This window comes from Oryzias latipes, chromosome 21, assembly GCF_053564925.1.
Source record: "Oryzias latipes strain Hd-rR chromosome 21, Olatipes_Hd-rR_3.1".
NCBI classification, from domain to species: Eukaryota; Metazoa; Chordata; class Actinopteri; order Beloniformes; family Adrianichthyidae; genus Oryzias; species Oryzias latipes.
In genome coordinates, this window is record NC_136257.1 from 21,083,210 (window position 1) to 21,103,587 (window position 20,378).

The 20,378-nt window shown below is 37.1% G+C and overlaps 1 protein-coding gene across 3 annotated transcripts in view; it reads left to right on the forward strand.

Annotated features, from left to right (window-relative positions):
• Window positions 1-20,378, forward strand: part of cps1 (carbamoyl-phosphate synthase 1, mitochondrial) — a 52,249-nt gene that overhangs the window by 18,363 nt on the left and 13,508 nt on the right. For all 3 annotated transcript variants that reach the window (XM_023950954.2, XM_023950956.2, XM_023950955.2), the window contains exons 19-29: window positions 450-648; window positions 735-911; window positions 1,312-1,430; window positions 3,806-3,947; window positions 5,894-5,959; window positions 6,060-6,123; window positions 6,641-6,822; window positions 10,944-11,138; window positions 13,337-13,404; window positions 15,171-15,246; window positions 19,713-19,790. In XM_023950954.2, the coding sequence (XP_023806722.1) occupies window positions 450-648; window positions 735-911; window positions 1,312-1,430; window positions 3,806-3,947; window positions 5,894-5,959; window positions 6,060-6,123; window positions 6,641-6,822; window positions 10,944-11,138; window positions 13,337-13,404; window positions 15,171-15,246; window positions 19,713-19,790 (1,366 nt within the window). The remainder of the gene's footprint in view (window positions 1-449; window positions 649-734; window positions 912-1,311; window positions 1,431-3,805; window positions 3,948-5,893; window positions 5,960-6,059; window positions 6,124-6,640; window positions 6,823-10,943; window positions 11,139-13,336; window positions 13,405-15,170; window positions 15,247-19,712; window positions 19,791-20,378) is intronic.

The window sequence follows — 20,378 nt, forward strand, 5'->3', positions numbered from 1 at the left end:
CTGCCTGGGTCAAACCTGCCATCAAAGGTGGATACGGGTGTCTGTGGGCGAAAAATAGGCAAACCTATATGGGCCACGCAGGTGGCCTGCATGAAATATCAAGGTTGTAGACCGCTTTGTGTTCCTGTAGAGCAAAAATAACTCAAGCGAACACTTAAACAACATGTAAGGGTAAGTTAGGGTAAAGTAGGTGAGACAGGGATAAAAACACTAATTTAGTTTGTGTGAGTCCGTAAGCATACTGGATGACAGCATCACCTGTACTTCGGTGTGTGTAACTCGCATTATTCTTCCCCGCAATCGTACTTTCCATTTTCATGACATCCTTTAAGTCGTTTTATACATTTAGTAGTGTAGTTTTATAACGACCGTAGCTTACTAAGGTTAACAAATCTTTTCCACCTCCTTAAGTATTTGGTCGTCCGGCCCTCTTTGTGCTTGTGTCACAGGTATCCCCTGGCTTTTGTGGCGGCTAAGCTGGCTCTCGGAATACCTCTTCCTGAAATCCAGAATGCCGTGTCTGAGAAAACCACCGCTTGCTTTGAGCCTAGCCTAGACTACATTGTCACCAAAATTCCTCGTTGGGACCTCGACCGCTTTCAGGGCATGTCCCGCGAAATAGGCAGCGCCATGAAGAGTGTTGGAGAGGTATGGACGAACACTCATTCATTCAATCGTTTCTTGGTTTCTGCCTCAATAAATCATATGCTTTTGTTTTTCTCCATCACATTTAGGTAATGGCAGTGGGTCGAACTTTTGAAGAGAGTATTCAGAAGGCCTTGAGGATGTGTCATCCATCTGTGGACGGCTTTGTTCCCCAGCTGCCACTCAAGAAAGCCTGGGCTGACACCCACGACCTGCAACAGGAGTTGGCTGTGCCCTCTAGCACTCGCATTTTCTCCCTGGCTAAAGTGAGCAATTCTTTCTAAATGTTAATTATTAATGTTTCTGACCACAGTTTGCTCCCAGCGAGTGGGAGCTGCTATGAGGGAGAGCAAGACCTGGATGACTGGAGCTTTTCTAAAAACCTTCAACACTTTTGATTTTCTGAAAGAAAAGTTAAAAGGAGATTGTAATTGGAAAGTCCTTCAGCTTAGTAAACCTCCATTTATTTAATTTTGCACAAAGTGAAAAGGATTTTATAGTGGCAAATGATTCCAATCTGGCTCATGACCCTCAAGAAATAGTTGATAGTAGAGAAGTTCATGATGTCTGTGGTGGTTTATCAGCTACGTTGGAGTCTGAATGTCAACTTTCACTAGCATGAATAAATAACGTGATGGTTGACAGTATGACGTGTTTACCTTTAAGGCCCTCCATCAAGGTATGAGTGTTGGTGAGATCCATCAACTGACAGCCATAGACAAGTGGTTCCTCCATAAGCTCCAAAGGATAACACACCTGGAACATCACCTTAAAACTTATAAAAGGTAACAAACAGAAAAGTTACACTTTATACTTCCACTTGTGCTTGTCTGAATATCAAACTACCTTACAAAGATTCGGTACTCACCTCTTATCCAGAAATGAATGTAAACAGACTGTTTTTTGTCTTTTTGTTTAATGGACTGAATACAACTTTTTGTAACAATTGGATAAAAAAATTCAACAAAGTGCATTTTAGGGTTTTGATCTCTCTCTACTCCGCCAACCAACTAGTAGGAGGAGAATCACAAAAGATTATCAGAAAAAGTAGCATTGTTTTTAAAGTACCACAAACAAGCAAATAAACAGAGGAACAGGCTACCAGAAAACTTTGAATAAACTTGCTGAGACAAATAGAAGAGCAGTGTTGGACTGAGGTGGCAGAAGGTGAAGCAAAGTGGGCATTTCATTAGCTTTTTAAATCGCTGCTCTAATCAGGAACCATTCATTTGAGTGGTTAAGAGTGAATTTGAACTGTAAGATTAACATGTTACTAATAGTTACACTCATCTTATTCATAAATATGGACTTTTCTATTTGTTTTTTTAAAACAACAACTTTTTTTAATGCTAGTTGTTAAAATGTCAACATTAGATTGTTCTTACTTTACGAGGGAGTTTTGTTCAAACATCTATGATGCAGCCTTTTTAAATGTATTATGTGGATGAAATTGGACAGATTTCTCTGAACTCAATGTGTAGGATAAAGAAAAATGTTATAAAAAGCAATATTTATAATTTGGCAATCTACATTTTATATTATTGGCTATCTTGTGAGGTAAAAGGAGGTAGACTTTTGGGACCTATTTGATAACATTTTTAAAGAAACTATTAAACTCCATGTCAATAGAGCAGTGTTTTTCAACCACTTTTGAGCCAAGACACACAAAAATCCCGCGGCACACCCGCATCCAAAAATTGAAAGAAGTAGAAAATCATAGTCTGTATTGATGTACAGTCCCTCCACAATTTCACATGCAGTTTTGTGATAATTGTGGCAGAAAAAGCTGGAAGTTGCAGCTGTTTTTTCTAAATGAAATACAAGTTAAGTTAGTTTTCCGTAATAATTTTCAACTAAATTATTTGAAATTTTACCCTGATAGTTGTTTTTTCCCTTCAGTTTATTAACAAGCAATTTTATGTAACCTTACAAAAAACAAATATATTCTTTCTAAATGTTGATTATTTTTTTAATATTTATTTCAATGTTGGTGCAAAAGCAACTGTAATTTTCTCAACAATTATATGATCACAATATGCTTGATAAGATTTACACAAAAATAACATATTTTATGTAGCTACACAAAAAGTGAACATGTTGAAGTTTTATTAGTTTTTCTCTTGTCTTAATCAAAGATAAAGTCTTTGAAAACTTAAAGTAATTCCCCAACTAAGTCACACTTACAAATATGCAAAAACGTATTTTTCCGTGTGTCTTTGATGGGCCCAGCTCTGTAAGTGACTAGATTTTCTGGAACAAATTGTATATTGTATTTTTCTCTTCTTTTGACATTGTTCTTCCAGTTTTAAGTTTAATTCGGAACTCCACACTATTAACTCTTTTCACTAGTTAATTTTGTAGTGAAGTTAGTGGGGCTGTTTTATACCTGGTGATACCAGCGAGGATGAAAAAACATAAAAGTTATTTATATGCTTCTTCAAGCAGGATTTTTTTTTCATGAAGCTCCTAAATCACCACGATTTGAATAGGGAAATACATAGAAACAAAGTTTTAATCTTAATTTTCTTTTAATTTGTCCTCCACCATAAGACAAATGCGAACATGAGAACATGTTAAAACACCAAAAACACAATTTTCACAGGAGTGGACCTTTAAAGCTTACTAGACTTTTCCCTGTGGTTGCTTCACTTTTGGTTTAATCTTTTGTTTGTTACTTGTCTTGCCTGTGTATTAGAACCAAAATTTGCCACTAAATGAAATATAATCCAGTTAACTTGAAAGGCTTAACAGACATAAATGACATAAAGTATCCCTGTTTGCAAAGCAAATTTTTCCTTGGTGCAATGTTGATGTCTTTGTACCTTTTTAGATGATTAATAGAGTTTGATATTTTCTTGGCTGCTCATTTATTTTATTGCTGGAGAAAACAAAACCATATATATGTTTCACATTTTGCTTGTGAAAGAGTGAATACATATATGAGGGAATGAAAATAAAAGTGCAGCTGATATTAAAAAAAAGATAAATTAAAATTGTTCAAAGTGTTCTTGCAAGTTTTAAAAACTCACTTTTATACTTTGAAAATGTTGCAAGTGACTAAATGCTTAAAATGTTTCTCTTAACTGGACATTGTGAGCTGTTTAGAGCTTTTTTTTTAGTTTTTTATTCTCACTTTTTGATTCTTGCATTGTTTCAACAGTAACACAATACCCAGAGAGCTGCTGCTGAAGGCCAAGCAGGACGGCTTTTCAGATAAGCAGATTGGTCGGATTCTGGGCGGTAATGAGACAGGAACCAGAGAGCTGAGGCTTGCTCGTGGTATCAGACCCTGGGTCAAACAGGTGAGGCTTCCGGGGTGACAAACAAACATTTAAATAGACTGGTTTTCTCCTAATTGAGTAAATAATCTGTCAGCATATTTTTGCAAAATTGTTCAGATTTAACATATTTACTTTTAAACCTAATAATCACGAATTAGGAACATTAAAAGGATTTAAAGAAAGAGCAAAAGTAACCACAGAACATTTTCATGTTTTAGAGTTTTTACATTTATTTATGTTGGTAATTCAAGTGTTTTAACAAAGTTTTAAGTTGTTTAAAGATCCACTCCGATTAAAATGTCCTTTTTTTGCTTTTGGCATGTTCTAATTTGTCATGATTGAGTGCATATAAGCTTTGATAAAATAAAGCTAAAAATTTCATTTCTTTATTCAAATAGTTTTGAATCAGGAGCAGACGAATGAAATACCGTTTGAAAAAGATTATATCTGTGACACTGAAGGTACAATCAGCGGGCGAACAAGCTCCATAGTGGCAAAGAGTGTAAACAGGTGGATCGCAGGAAAAAGGGGCGGGCTTACTTCTTGCCAAGAGTCTTGCCCCCAACTCAGGCGTGAATTTCTAATGAACTACTGCCGCTCTGCAGAAACTATGTCCTAGAAAACAACACCTTTTTAAGGGGGGGATTTTGGCTAAAAACTGCATAATAATAACCATAAGACCATTGGGAACGGATGTGTCATTGATCTGTTTATTTAGAGAGCTACACTGAGCATAACTGCCATGTTTTTAAATAACAGTGGGTCTTTAAGAGATTTATTTAGAAAGTATAAGAAATATTAAAGTTTTTATTAATTATTGGCAGTTCTGTTTTTTGCTGAAAATGTAAAGAGGTCATAATGGTTACACTGGTGAACCTTTTTTTTTTTGTTGTTTCTTACAAATTTACAGATAGTTTTGGAAAGATAAAAGAATTAAAAAATAAATACTAGAACTGTGATCCTACATTAAATTTGTTTGATTAGTATCTAGCATTTAAATGGCTTCTTTTTTAATTGAACAAACAGATGCGTGATATAAAGAGAGGGAGACGTGATTAAAATGACACGTTGACCAACGTGTTTGTTTTCAGTCTTTACAAATACTGCCTGTTCACTGTAACAAGGTGCTTTCTAGATGGATGAGATGTAATAATCAATGGTAATTATAATTAAGAATATTTTTATAAGATAATAAGAATTTAATTTCATTTAGCTCACAAACACGTGGCTTTCCCTTCACATTCTTCTTTTCTTCCCTTCTGAGGTTATAGGCTGTACAATCTCATAATGTACTTGTAGAATGTTGCATTTTGGGAACATGTGAGTTAGTTAGGTAGTTGGTTGTTCTTGTGAGTAGACACAGCTGTATGAGTCATAGACTTGGCTTATTTGAATCATTATTTAACTTTATAATAAAACAGTCAAGCTCCAAAGCAAAGTAAATACATCTAAAAATAGGCCAAGGAAGCAGAACAGAGAAGACTCAGAAAAACAAAGGAAATGAAAACAATTTAGGTCTCAAGCTGCTCCACCAGATTCTTCTGATTATGCTGTTTTTCTGTACCTCCCTGCAAACCTTTTTATGCAATTATTTCTAGAATCCTTTTTGACTCTTTCATATAACATTTTCATCTGATTATTTTATAGCACAGACATGTGTTTTTAGGTATTCTTAATCGCAATACATATTTAAAAATACTAAGAAAATAACATTTATATTCATAGAAAGATTAGAATAAGCTAGTTCTACCCCTTTCTTTGACTGTTGTAGTATTGGCTCTAAGCCAGACTGTCTATATCTAACTATTTACAGTTACTATTAACTTTTTGTTTTAAAATCAATGTCAATATTTAATGATAGTGTAAATCGACTTCCCAGAAAAATAAAACAAAAAAAAAGATTCTTCTTATTGATAATTCTTTTTTTCCAGTTTTAGATTAAAATCTTGAACTTTTTTTTTAAATAGATCGACACCTTGGCAGCAGAGTATCCAGCTATGACCAACTACCTATATTGTACTTATAATGGTCAAGTAAGTATTCTTAATTTTGTCACACGTACTTTATTAAAAGAATAACAAATATGATTCTTACTGAATCCTTGAAATCCTTTTCGTCATTGATTGACATCAGGAGCATGATCTAGACTTTCAAGACAAGGGGATTATGGTTCTTGGTTGTGGACCATACCACATTGGTGAGTCTAATATTGAACAGTTTTCTTTTTTTTTTTGGAACTTTTATGGGATTTTATTACCTTCAGGCCATGAATTTGAAAGTTTATGTAAAATCATAGAGGAACCTTTTAAGTTGGTTACCTGCTGAAGAACTGATATTCTGTCATTAGGTTACCTGAATGACAAAATCTCCACAAGCAAATCAACTATCTAGTAAATTAGTATTTTGATATTAATGAAGGTTACTTTTTAGAAGTATTTTAAAACTCAATGCAGAAGCATTTCACTCTGCACCACACTGTGATTTGAGTCAACTGTTTGGTAGCTTTGGTCCAGTGATGAAGCCCAGGATGCAGCAAATTTTAAAGGAAATTTTTGAGCAAAATTATTTTTATCTGGTTGATTAAAAGTTATGAGAAAGAAATTAAGATGCATTAAAAAATGTTTTTTTCCCCCCCTTTTGTTATCACTTTGTGAATCCTGAATTCCAGTTAAGATCTGCATGCGTACAATAACGCCTCCCATTTCATTCACTAGGTAGCAGTGTTGAGTTTGACTGGTGTGCTGTATCCGCTATCAGAGCCTTGAGGCAACTGGGCAAGAAGACAGTGGTGGTCAATCACAATCCTGAGACGGTCAGCACTGACTTTGATGAGTGTGACCGCCTCTACTTTGAAGAGTTAACCCTGGAGCGCATCCTTGATATCACCCAGCAGGAGGTTAGGACATCACCAACACCACAGTGCATCCCATCGTATACCTCATATTTCCTAAGAAAAACATAGAAAGGTCTCTTTTCATGACATTGGGCAGATTATTTAATTGTTTTAATGAATCTATATAATTTACTGTATTGTTATAGCTGTTATACACAATAAAACAGAATCCTCATGAAGATCAGTGGTCCTGCACTGACCCAGTTTGGACCAAGATTGATGCCAGAGGACCCAGAAAATCTACAAAAGGCTTATATAAAATCTAATGTACATCTTATTTATAATATAATTAGTAAAACAATGTGTTAAAATGCAAAAGATTTTTTTCTTGAGGTGGATAAACATTAGTAAAACACACCACCTCTTTTGTTTAGTTGAGCTGAGAAACTTTTGTCTGGTGGGAAAAAATAAATATTCCTCCCACACGGTATTGTCTTGTATGTATTAACGCAAACATAAAAAATATGAGCAGCTGTGTGGGTTTTTGTGAGAAAGAAGTTATCAGCAATAATATAAAACCGGAACTTTAAGGGGGCTATGACTTCAACAGTAAAGCAGTTATATAGCAACAATTTAAAACCTGGCAACTAAAAGCCAGCTGAAATAAAAGTGTATTGAGCTGTTTCTTTGAAACACTGAACTGAGTCAGCAACTCTTGATGGGGGCCGCAGGTCATTTCACAGTTTGAGAGGTGTAACCTGAAAAGATTGGTCACCACAACTTTGTTCAAATGGATCATAGGAACCAAAAGAAAGTGAATATTTTGTGGTCCAAGGGACAAAAGATTAGTTATGTACTGTACTGAGAGGTCTGTCCATGAAATGCTCTGAAATTAACACCAACGTTTTACAGTCCCCTCAAAACTTGACTGGTAATAATCGAGGGGATGACAAAGTGCTGGTTATTTGTGCTGTTCTTGAAAGAAAAAAAAGCTGAAGTTAAATAAAATGAGACATATTGATGTTAAAGTCCCACTCCGATCATCTTCAAATCTATTGTAAAAGTGTTCCTAGTGGACTTTTAATCATGATTATGTCATTTCAAGTCAAAAAAAAACAAACTCATGTTCTAGGGCAGGGGTGCTCATTACGTCGATCACGGCCGATCTTCAAGGACATGAGGGTAGATCACAGGCCAGAAAAGATAACCCCCCCCTCCATTATTTTTTTCTTCTAAAAAATCCATCAATGAATCAAAATCTTCACCAAGAAGTACATAACTTGATTGACATGCAGCACGGCCAATCGAACATCCACTGATACATTCGTCACTGCACATGCGTGTTTAAATACACTGAGGGCAAATTCTGCCTGTCATCAGAAAGTCGCTACCTGCCCCACGACACGCCAAGTCCCCGGCAGAAGGCCTCAATAAACACCTCCAGTGGGTTTATTTAGGCCCAGATTGCCCCACGTGTCTCAGCAGTTCCCGCCCGATAGATCCGAGTTCACTAAAGCAGCAGTGTTTTCCTGTAGCACGCGCTGCTCACTGAGCCAGCTGTGCTTTAGAAATGCCATGCTCTCCCATTGCACGGTTTACAGCAGAGCACGAAATACGATAGTCACTGCTTTCTGTTTTTGTAATAAAACGCCTCAAATGTTAATACAAAAGTATCTCTTGACAAAGATTTGTTCAGTCTTACTGTATAATTTTTGAAATTATCAGTACACAAACAATGTACTAATAGTTCATAATACCCCTTGTGCTATCTTACATGACCCCACCCTTACATTGACGTGTCATTCCTACCATGAAAAAGGTGGATAAAGGTGGAAAGATTTCATGTAATCCATGGACACCAGTGAGGTTCACAAATCATTGAAGAAAAAAGGTTCAGAGCACTGTCTAGTGGGTCTAAATGACCCAACTCCCAATGTTAAAGTTCCTAGGATAGCACAAGGGTTACTATGTTTATTAAACAGTATTTAGCTCACATGCACACCAAAAGTGTGGACACCCCTGTTCTAGGGCATTGTTTCTGCACTGCGGCAATAGTTCCTTAGAAATTTGCCTCTCATTGGAGGCAGTTCTGTTGGGGCAGAGAAGCTCACCCCCTCCTCATCATACGTTTGTTTACACACTCTCTGGCTAGCTTACAGCCCCTCAAAACTCCAACCCAACAAAGGTGAGCAATAAATATCGGAGCTATCCAGTCATACAGTTTATAACCAGATGCCAGGTTGGACGAGGAAAACAAAGACGTACATGGACATAGTCATCTGCAAGTGGATGCTCTGGAATGGAGTGCAGTAGGGAGCTTGAGGCTCACTGATTGTGGCTTTTACATCACAACTTAAAGCTTTTCCAAGGACCAGCTCAATTATTTGAATAAAGAAATTTTCAGAAAAGCAATTTTAACCAAATTTTTTTTTATATATGCCCTCAATTATCAGAAAATGCGACAAAGACCATGCTAAAAACACAGAAAAACAAGTTTTTTATTGGAGTGTTTTACACTGGAGACGTCACTGTCTACACCTACGGTAAATAACACATGCTCTTTAACCGACCGTTACTTTTTGATCTGCATCAAAGTCAGCTGACTTACAGTGGTTGCATAATCACTTCACTACTCTGAAGTGTTGCAAATCAGCTCAAGGCCACCTTTCTCCACTTCAGAATCCACTGGAATTACACTATTGCTTGAAGAATTCTGATAGTGAAAAGAATGTAAACACCGGAGTTACAGCTCTGGTGTTAAAGCAGGTGAGAAGTTTGTAGGCCTTACAGATATCAGGATTCGTCTTTATCTGTTTTATTTTCCTTTGATTTCTGGTTTCTGTAGATCTCCTAACTTTTGCCATACCTCTAGCATAAATAGTTTTAGAGTAAAAATTTTTATCAGAATTTAATGGGTAAGGTAACTCGAAAAGAGTTTGGTTATGCAAAATTTGTTATGACCTTTTACTATGCTTTGTCTCTGTCATAAACTTGAACTTGTCCTGAGTCTAGTAAGGTCAAAAGGATCATTGTGCAGATATTCATGAAGACATTGTTTTCATGATGATGATGATGATTTTCATCGACTTTCTCCCGCAGAGGAACCATAATCCAGTTCAAGTTATGATGGGATCACAACGCGATTAAATGTTTGTTTGCTCAGGGAAACAGCCTTGCCATCAATTTGTCCTTAAAACTCAAATCCCCTTTTTACCTTTGTATATGTGTGTGTGTGTGATTAATATGGCATTAGAGCATGGAGATAAACCCTAGGCAGACACAGGAGAGCAAGCGCATAAATAATGAAGAGCTACAACCTGGCATTGCCATGGAAACAACATTCCTCTTGGATCCCTAAGAAAGGAAAAGGAGGCTTTATGTCGTTATAAAAAAGGACATACTGAAGCAGATACACATTCACATAAACTAGTTCTCTACTAAACACAAAAATATTCGAATTAAAACTTTAATTTTATTTCAGCTAAGCAAGTCCTTACTTGCACCTTCACCAGTGTTTCACAAATGTAGTGTCCCTCCACAAAAAGGGTCCTTGGTCTGTTCGGTCACCCACTGAGTCAGAGACGGTCATAACAAGGTTCCAAATGCAAATAAAAACACATTTACATTTTTTTCCTGACCTAAGATGCTAGGATGAAGAACTTGTTGCAATATATATTAGTTGCCCAAAGTGCATGCCTCCATTAGTCACAAGTGTTTCCACAACCTTACTTTTAGCAAACCAAAGCACCGTTATGCTTGATAACTAAACATTAGCCAGAGGTAATATTTCTCCATACGATCCAGCGTTGGATTTAGAACGAACTGGAAGTAGTGGTCCAAATGTTACTCCCATCATTTGTTTACTTCACTTTTTCTGAAAAAGTAAAACGCATATTTAGCCAAACAAAACTGTACACTAATTTTAAAGTTGGCACACATATGTTTGCCGTCATAAAACATAAAACATAACTTAACTTCAATATGTGCGTTTAAAGAAAAAGATGTTCTAAACTTATTCATTTAAAGGCACAACATCTAGAACTGTCACTTTTGAACTTTTAACTAACTCCTTTTAAGACATTAATGGAGATGCAAAGCATTTGTGGACATAGGCAGTGATGGATTTGATGTCTGTTCTCTTCTGGAAGTTACTGCATCTGCGATTTTTAAATGTTCACCTACAGGATTGCTCTGGTAGCATTGTGTCAGTGGGAGGTCAGATTCCCAACAACCTGGCCATCCCGCTGCACATGAGTGGGGTGAAAATTCTCGGGACGAGCCCTTTGCAGATTGACCGGGCTGAGGAACGCTCTGTCTTTTCAAGAATCCTCGATGAGCTGGAGGTGTCCCAGGCCCCATGGAGGGCACTGAGCTCCCTGGTAAGAGAAAAACAGAAAAATGACTTTCTGTGTAAATCAGTTCATGACTTTTTGAAAATTTAAGGGTGAATTATTTTGCGTTAACTTTTGTGAGCAGTTGTAATTGAAGGAGACCTCAGCACATAAACATCAACTTCAGTGGAAACTCAGTCATATCAATTTCTAAAACAGTTTTTAATTATTTAATGCATTTTGATAGGTATTGCCTTTAATTTGTAGTTTTGTAAAAACTTCTTTAGCCTTTTTTACATCCCCCATTATTACACTTTTGTCCTGTGTCTGACAACCTTGATTTGACACTGGGTTCATCTAAATCAGGGGTCGGGAACCTATGGCTCGCGAGCCATATATGGCTCTTTTGATGGTCACATGTGGCTCGCAGACAAATCCTTGAAAATCCTTTACTATTATCTATTATTTCACAGAGTTTGTACCACCCGGAAACCTGTGAATTGCCGTGCCTAAAGCTGCGCGCTCCCGTCTCTGAGGAAGAGCGCATAGTTTCGGGGACGGGATGTGTGAGGAAGAAAGCCGGGGGGGAGGGGGGGGACCGGCAGCAGGTGAATCGCGCAGGGATTGTAAAAACGTAAACCCGCTGCCCGTCACTCACTGCAGCGTGGGAGTGAGTGTTTGGTTCCTTGTCCACATCTAAAGAACATTCAGACCTAAGATCCCGTTTAAAGTCTCAACGCCTGCATGAAGCAGAAACTCACCACGTATCAACTAGACTAGACCATCAGCAGAACTACCACGAGAAATACTCATCATTTATTAGCAACAGAATAATGAAGTTTTTAAAAAGAATCCACAGACCTATTGTACTTTAAAAGTGTTGAAATTACATCAAATGCACACATTCAATTGTATATTTAGTTTTAAACATATTGTCGCGGACTGAGTTGGACTGGGTGGCTGTTGGGCCGCGTTAAAAGTTCTGGAGTTCATGTAACGCATCGATCAGGCAGAGATCTGATTGGCCCTCAATTCTGTCGCTCAGCCTGTTGTTAGGGAGTTTGGACCAATGGGGTTCAGCTATGGGCCGAATAAAGGAAATGGGAGGGCTGGAGCGGGAGGGGGGAATATAAAGTTGGGAGAAGCGCTCTCGTCTCGGCGGGAGAGATTCAGGAGTTGCTGAATTAATTGAACGGCGTTTCTTGCGGTCTACAGTAACCAGAATAAAGAACCTTAAAAGAGTCTCCGTGCCTCAGTGTGGGAAAAGGACACAACATTATTGTATGGCTCTTTCGAAATTACATTTAAAAATATGTGGCGTTTATGGCTCTCTTGGCCAAAAAGGTTCCCGACCCCTGATCTAAATGATGCAAACTCCGTAGAATTAAAGAGGGTCGACATCAAGTGTCTGCTTCCAGAGCTAAAACCTTTCTTCATTTTTGTTTTTCATGTTTCGAGTTGCCAATGAGGAGTGATTATTGAGTACACGCATAAACTGCAGGTCCTGTGTCTCTCCTCAGCCTGTCTGCCTGTTCTCCTTACATACCAGCCTTGAAGAGGCAGTTTGGTTTAATGGGCTGGAATAACTCTGGCAGAGTCATGGGAAGATGCTTCGTGCATCTCGGGGAAACTATTTTGTGTTTATAAATGCTGCTACACCCTGAGTGAACACTGGGTAATGAGTGAGATAAAAATTCTAAGCCCGAGGAGAGATGGAGTGGAGAGAAAGAGCTATGATTATAATAACGATGAAGAATTTTTCAACAGTTTGTGTGCATGCGTGCGGAAGTATGTGCTTGTAAATGAGCAGTTAAGGACACGAGAGTGCAGTCTTAGAAAACTGAAAATATTTATCTGACCCATGAATCATTAAAATTACAAGAAACTGAAGCAGAATGATCTCCGTTTGTGGACATTTTCAATAGAACAAATGAATTCAGCCTTACTTAAAAACAGTCATTAAAAAAAGAAACCTCCTGTAAAGCAACCCAACCAAGAAAACTGCCATCAACCTAGATTTAGACCAAAAAAATGAGTTAAAAAAATGTAATTTGGGCCCACAGGTGGTGTTAGCCATGTTTTACTGTCAAAAACTGCTGGCTGGTTGGTTACAGTGAACTGTGAAATGTAAACCTTTATGAGGGGTATATAAAATATGTTATGGTTGTGTTTTTTTAATATGCTCTTATATTTGAATTAATTTGTTTTCAGTGATTTTGTTTTAAAGTCCTGCTTTGTATTGACAGGAGGATGCCTTTGCCTTTGCCAACCAGGTGGGGTATCCCTGTCTTCTGCGGCCCTCATATGTTCTCAGGTAACAACCAAAAGGAGATCAATGATCAAAAGACCACTGTGGTGCTAGTGGTGTAGCTTAATTAAGTAGTGGGGCCTAACTACATGTGGGTATTTCATAAAGCCGGAAAATTAACAGAGTTTCTACTCTGAATTTTATTTTTACATTAATATGCAGTACTATCAACTCTTGGACTAATTTTTGACTGTTTCATTTGATGCACTCGAGTGATTGTTTGCTAAAATAAAACCCTTTTTAAGTGGTTGAGACTGGGTTGTCTGCAGTGGCCAAGACTTGCCATGGCAGTAAAAAAAAAAAAAAAGTAACTGTGCAAGCAATAAAATCAACTGCAAATAATAGAAACACTGCTGAATATAAAAAGAATTTATGTTGGAAATAAGAGAAATGCTACAAAAAAAAGAAATGATGTTGCAAATAAATTAAATACTGCAAGAAAGAAAACTAAAGCTGCTGCTGCGATACAAAAATAAAAACGCTTCAAATAAAAAAAGCAGCTTCACATTCATTCAAATAACTTTTGTTACTCATGCCTCAGATTATCATAAGCATGATTATTAGTGATAAAAACTATAACATCTACAGTAATAGGGTGCCGGAAGTATTTAATCGTGAGTTGTTTCCACTTTGATGTATTTTCATTCAAGGTTCTCAGTACCTGTTGTCAGTTTGTCTGGGGCAGACACTGCTCTGGTGGTACATGGAACTGTGTTTTGCTGCAAGCTGGAGTAAAGCTACACAAATCGATTCTCCTCTCATTAGTGGTCTTTCTGCACACTAGGTTTCTCCGTGTTAGCTGAAGCTAACAATAAACCGGCATCTTCCAGTTTACCTTCCAACCTGGGGCTACATGGCCTAAGCGAATAGCAAATTAAAAAGTACACATAGTGATATTGAACACCAACATATTCACTTACTTTCTCATTGGTTTTTCCAATTCATTATCCTGTTCTTTTTTATCCATGGCAGATAAACTCCTATAACCCTCTTCCGTTATGTTTTTTTAATTTGCAGGTTGTTGTTGTTTTTTTTATTCGCAGCAGCATTTCTTTTTCTCTGTAGGGTTCCTTTTATTTACAACATGGCAACATGCTGTGATGGCCACTTTAGTTGTGCAATGAAATGCTCTCGTTTTCTTGACGCTCATTTAAACACCGATTACAAAACATCTGTAGATTGTCATTTTTTGTTAGCCTTCAAAAAAGTAAAATAATTCCTCAATGCAATTTCTCAAGCTACTTTGTGAAACATCAAAGTCCAACTCAAGGCCAAGTCATGGACTCAAGTCCCAATTTGTGCACAGTTTCATTTTTAACTAGCTCTGTCTTTTTTGCACAACTGTGAAAGAAGCATCAGTCTTTGTCCAGCGAGTTTTTGACATGTGAGAAATAAAAACTGGACAGAACCCTCTGGCCTTTCTTTGACATTTGTCCCCTTGCTTTTAAGCAACCTGGCTAAAAACAAAAACCACGGAAAAAGATGGAAACACTTGCATAAATCTGTTGTTTTTAAACGATTAGGTTCTGATCTCATTTTGAAGCGCCTCAAGTGCTTTTCGACCTAAATAGCAGTTCTTCTTTCTCTCTTTCTTGCCTCTTAATTTGAGTTTCTAGGCCTTGTTCCCTATGGTAATGGTGATGCAATAGTGAGATAATGAGTGTTTTTAACAACCATTTGAAGTTCATACTCTTTCTTGCTCAATGGCCTCTCTTTCTTCATGGTTCTGTCACTCGATTTCTCTCCTTCCTATACATCCGTCCTCTCACCAGTGGCTCTGCAATGAATGTTGCGTATGGAGAAGAGGAGATGAAACGCTTCTTAGAAGAGGCTACACAGGTATCCCAGGTGAGATCCTGCTGACACCCGAGACAAGAAATATCCATATGCTTGCTTCCTAATACTGAATCATTCACTTTTCAATTATCTTGACATTAAATAACCAATATTTCTTTAACCACTTTTTCAGTGCATTAAAAATGTTGCTCTTTAAGTAAAACATTTTTTTATGTCACCCAAACATAAGGCTGGTCACTGTCACCTCTACCATGTACTGTAGGTGTTTCCCACATTCAGCATCAAAACAATCCTGTTAACAGGTGAACACTTCCACGCGTTTGAATAGTTTTAACATTTAAGGGGTAATACTATTAGCCCGCTAAGAACTGTTGAACACCACCACAAAATTAGGTATTTCCTTAGTTTTAGGCTCTCTTTTTGGTTTACTTTCAAAAGTTAAAGAAACTGCAGGAAAAGGCCTCTTAGAAAAAAGTCAGAAATTCTTAAAATGTGTATTTTGTTTCTTGAAAATTTGCCAATGGTCTTACCAGGGATGCTTATTATAACCCTTGTGCTATCTTAGATGACCCCATCCTTCCATTGACGTGTTCTCCCTACCATGACAAAGGTGGATAAAAGTGGAAAGATTTCATGTAATCCATGGACACCAGTGAGGATCACAAATCATTGAAGAAAAAAGGTTCAGCGCACTGTCTAGGCGGTCTAGAAGACCCAACTCCCAACGTTAAAGTGCCTAGGATAGTACAAGGGTTACGATAAAATTATAAATCAAATGAAATAAAAGCAACCTTTATTTATATAGCATTTTTACAACAACACATGTCACTCAAAGTGCTGTGCATAAAATACAATAAAATTTAAAAACAGTATAGTCACTAAGACACTTTTTCCTTAACTAAGCTTATTTTTCTTTTGTAAAACTTCTTTAATAAGATTATATGTCTTGCTGGACAGAAAATAAAACATGTTTTTTCTTGAACTTTCCTTTCTTTTTTTTAAAAGTTTTTACATGTTTTTTACACTTTCACAGCTGTATTTATTTATTTAATTTTTATTTATTTGTTTAAAATGAATCTCGTTTTTGATAATAATTTTCATAATAATTTTATTAATAATTTTTAATAATTTAATATGAATGACTTTTGATGTCCTTCTTTGATGTAATATTATATAGATTATTTCTGAATGTCGTTTTTGTTGCCACAGATAAATGAAATTTCCCCATTGTGGGATTAATATAGTCATCTGTCTGTCTGTCTGTCTGTCTGTCTTTTTTCCTTCTTAAGATTCAGTTTTTGCAGTGTACAAATTCAGTTAGTAGACTGCGTCTGCCCAGTCAGACCTTAACCTAAAAAAGCTTTAATAAAACAGTTACTGGAAAAAATGAATGAAAAAAACATCTTACCTGTAACTAGCATGAAAGCTTGTGTCAGATACGCTTTAAAAGTGTGGAGTGAACCGTCATTTTGAAGTCCTTAAAGTCTAAAACCCAACAAATCCATTTGTGGAAAAGCTGTTTGAAGTGCTTTTATCCTGCAGTTCAGAAGTTGTCACTTTTGCTTTCTGACATGCTCTGGTTTACTCTCCCAAGTAAATTGGAGGCTGAGTTAGATTAGTTAAAAGTAACGAACTGAAAGTTTTTCACAGCTTTTCCATACAGATGATATAGTAACATTTTAGTAAGGATTTTTATTCAGCTTTGGGTTTTTTTCAATATCAATTTATAAACATGAAAATAATTTGAAAGTCTGATATTATTTATTGGCATATTAGATCTTTTTCTGTCTATTTAAAAGTGAAGCTCATTTCTATAATCATCACACATAGATTTAAATATTTTGAACCTTCATCTCTTGTAGTTTTAATGATTATAGTCTATAGATAATAAAAACCTAAAATTTAATGTCTTGGAAAATTGGAATATTATATCACACCAATAAAAAAACTATGTTTTCAGCACAAATGTGGTCTGAAAACTGTTCATTTCTATGCACTCAATACTTGTTCAATATGCTGTGTCGAGATGGCGATCAGCCTGTGGCCCTGTGTAAGTGTAATGAAAGCTCAGCTTGCTTTGATGACTACCTTCAGGTCATCTGCATTGTTGGGTCTAGAGTCTCTCATTTTCCTCTTGTCAACACTCCATAGATTTTCTATCAGGCGAGTTTGCTGGCTGAATTAAGCACAGGAACACCGTGGTCATTAAACCAGCTATAATAACAGTGTGGGCAGGTGCCAAGCTCCGCTGGAAAATAAAATCAGCATCTCTATACATTTTGTCAGTAGATGGCAGCGTGAAGTGCTGTTGAATTTCCTGGCAAATGGCTGCATGGACTGTGGGTTTTAGAAAATACCAACATCAGGAGATGACATGGCGCTCCAAACCACCACTGAATGTGCAAATTTCATGCTGGACAACAAAGACTCTGTGTCTCTATTTCTTTCCAGACTCAGGGACTCTGTAAAAATTATTTTAATCTGAAAATAAGACTTTAAACTGTTGAGCAAAGGTCCAGTTGTTTTCTTCTCAGCCAAAGTAAGAGGCTTCTGCCATTGCCTCTGGTTCAGGAATGAGTTGACAGGTGGAATGTGACATTTCTCATCACACCTGTGTGTCACTCTGCATCAGAGGCTGAGATTTTTCCAGAAATCCCACAGGTCATGGAATTCCCAAAGGATTCCTGTGGGATAGGACTCATCTGTTACACTAATCATGGGATAAAATTTTTACAGTAGCAGAAGGGGTTGGGGACCAACCAATAGGAAAGACAACAAAAAGTATAGACAAGGCCCATTAAAAGCCCATTTGAAAAAGTTAAATAAAGAAAGAAAAATTGACCTTTATTTTTGTTCGTTTTTTAGTTTGCTCTCTCTCAGTGGGTGGAGTGTCCAAATATCTTGGGGTCTTGTTCACGAGTGAGGGAAGACTGGAGCGTGAGATTGACTCATGGATTGGAGCAGCGTCTGTATGGTGAAGAGACCTGAGCTAGAAAGCAAAAGCTATTAATTTACCGGTCAATCTTCATTTCAATACTCCCCTATGGTCATGAGCTCTGGGTCATGACCAAAAGAACGGAATCCCAGATACAAGCGACCGAAATGATGGGTTGCTGGACGCTTCCTTGGAGATAGGGTGAGAAGCTCGCTCAGAGTAGAACCGCTTCTCCTCCGTTGAGGGACCAGTTGAGGTGGCTTGGTCATCTGGTCTCCAGATGCCTCCTGGATGCCTCCCTGGGGAGGTGTTCCAGGTATGTCCTACTCTGCGGAGGCCCCAGGGAAGACTCAGGACACGCTGGAAAGACTGTCTCTCGGCTTGCCTGGGAACGCCTTGAGGTCCCCTCAGAGGAGCTGGAGGAAGTGGCTGGGGCAAGACAAGTCTGCGCACCTTTGCTTAGATTGTTGCCCCCCCAACCCGGTCCAGGATAAGCTGAAGAAGATGGATGGATGTTTTTATTTTATTTTTTTTAACTATAATAGACATGGTGTGAACTATGTCAAATATAAAAAGTCTAAAAACAGAAACTCTGCAGTTGCTCTAGAACAGGATGGGAGCAGATAAAATACCATGTAATGTATAACATACAGTAACCAAATTTGAAAAACGTACAATGGAGTGGTAGAGGAGTGGAAGCCATTTTAAGGATTATTTTTTAACATAATTTCTTTCTGTGGAAGTGGGACGGGACATGAGTGGAAATCCTCTCTCGTGTGTCATTCTCTACTCTGCATGACTCCAGCCTCAGGCTACTTGTGATGCTCACACAAAGTCTTTAATGAATTTCACTCGACAATCCTCTCAAGGCTGTGGTTATCGCTGTTACTGGTGGACCTTTTACTACCAGCATTTTTCTTGTCATTAATTTTTTGTTAAAATGCTTAAATACAGCATGAACAACCAGCATGTTTAAAGGTGACTTCTAGTGGCTTTCCCTCCTTGTGGAGGGTGTTTATTGCGGTCTTCTGGACGTCTTTCAAGTCAGAATTCTTCTTTATGCTTATGTAGCACACTGACCCAGACTGACAGACCCTTTAAAGGCTCAGGAAACCTTTGCAGGTGTCTTGGGTTATTAAGCTGATCAGGATGCGACACCACAAGTTTCCAGCATTTATTATTTCACAATAAATCTCAATTTCTGAGGTAGTAAATTGTGGATGTCCACTACCTGTATGTCATAATCAACAAAAGTACAATAAATAAAGGCTTGGAATATTTTTTTTTATGTGTAATGATTCTTTTTAGAATGAATTTCACTTTTTCACAGCTTTTGTTGAGTCCCAACAATGCTGTTGGCTAACAGTCTTCGAAAAATAAGACCTCAGGGTTTTGGCAAATTTTCCCATTGAAATCATTTGTTTGATTTAAAAGGATGGTCTTTTTTTTGTGTGTTTTGTTTATGAATCCTAAGAAAGTTTGCCTGAACTTCTTATAAAGAAGCATCAAAATACTATATGTCTTCTATTTTTTCACTTTCTTTTTCAATAAAACAATGAATTTCTTATGTTTTTGACTCCAGGAGCATCCAGTGGTCATCACAAAGTTTGTGCGTGGGGCCAGGGAGGTAGAAGTTGATGCTGTGGCTAAGGATGGCAAGGTGGGGTTCTCCTGTTTCTTTCTCTTTCTCAGGACTTAATGTCAATTGTTTCCAAGGGCTAATCAGAGACAATATTGAAAGTAGGCCTTAACATAGTTAATTAAAAACATTAAATTGTACAGCTTTGAGGACATTATTTCATTTTTTTGCACCTACAGCACGTTTATCACATTAGCATTTATGATGGCACTTTTGTTTATCTCTGTAACCTTGAATTTCTTATTTTTAGTTCTTGAACTGAGCGGTAGGAAAACATGTTAAGTTGAAGGAAAGTGGAACGATGCAGCCGAAGTATGATACTTATCTTTAGTGTAAAAGATGGAGCACAGATACATTTGTTGAAGGGAATGTAATGGATAGTTCCAAGCTAAAATTATCGTATACTTTATATACTGATTCTACTTTAAATATGATCATTTTTTTTAACAAAAAGCAAACTCTTAAGGAAGGAATCACATGCCCAAATCTTTTAGCTTTTGTAAAATATAAAATCATAGATATTTTTTTTATTTCTATTAAACTTGTAATCAAGTTAAACAACAATAGGAAATTAAAAAAAAAGTAAAAAAAAACACTTTTTAAACTGCT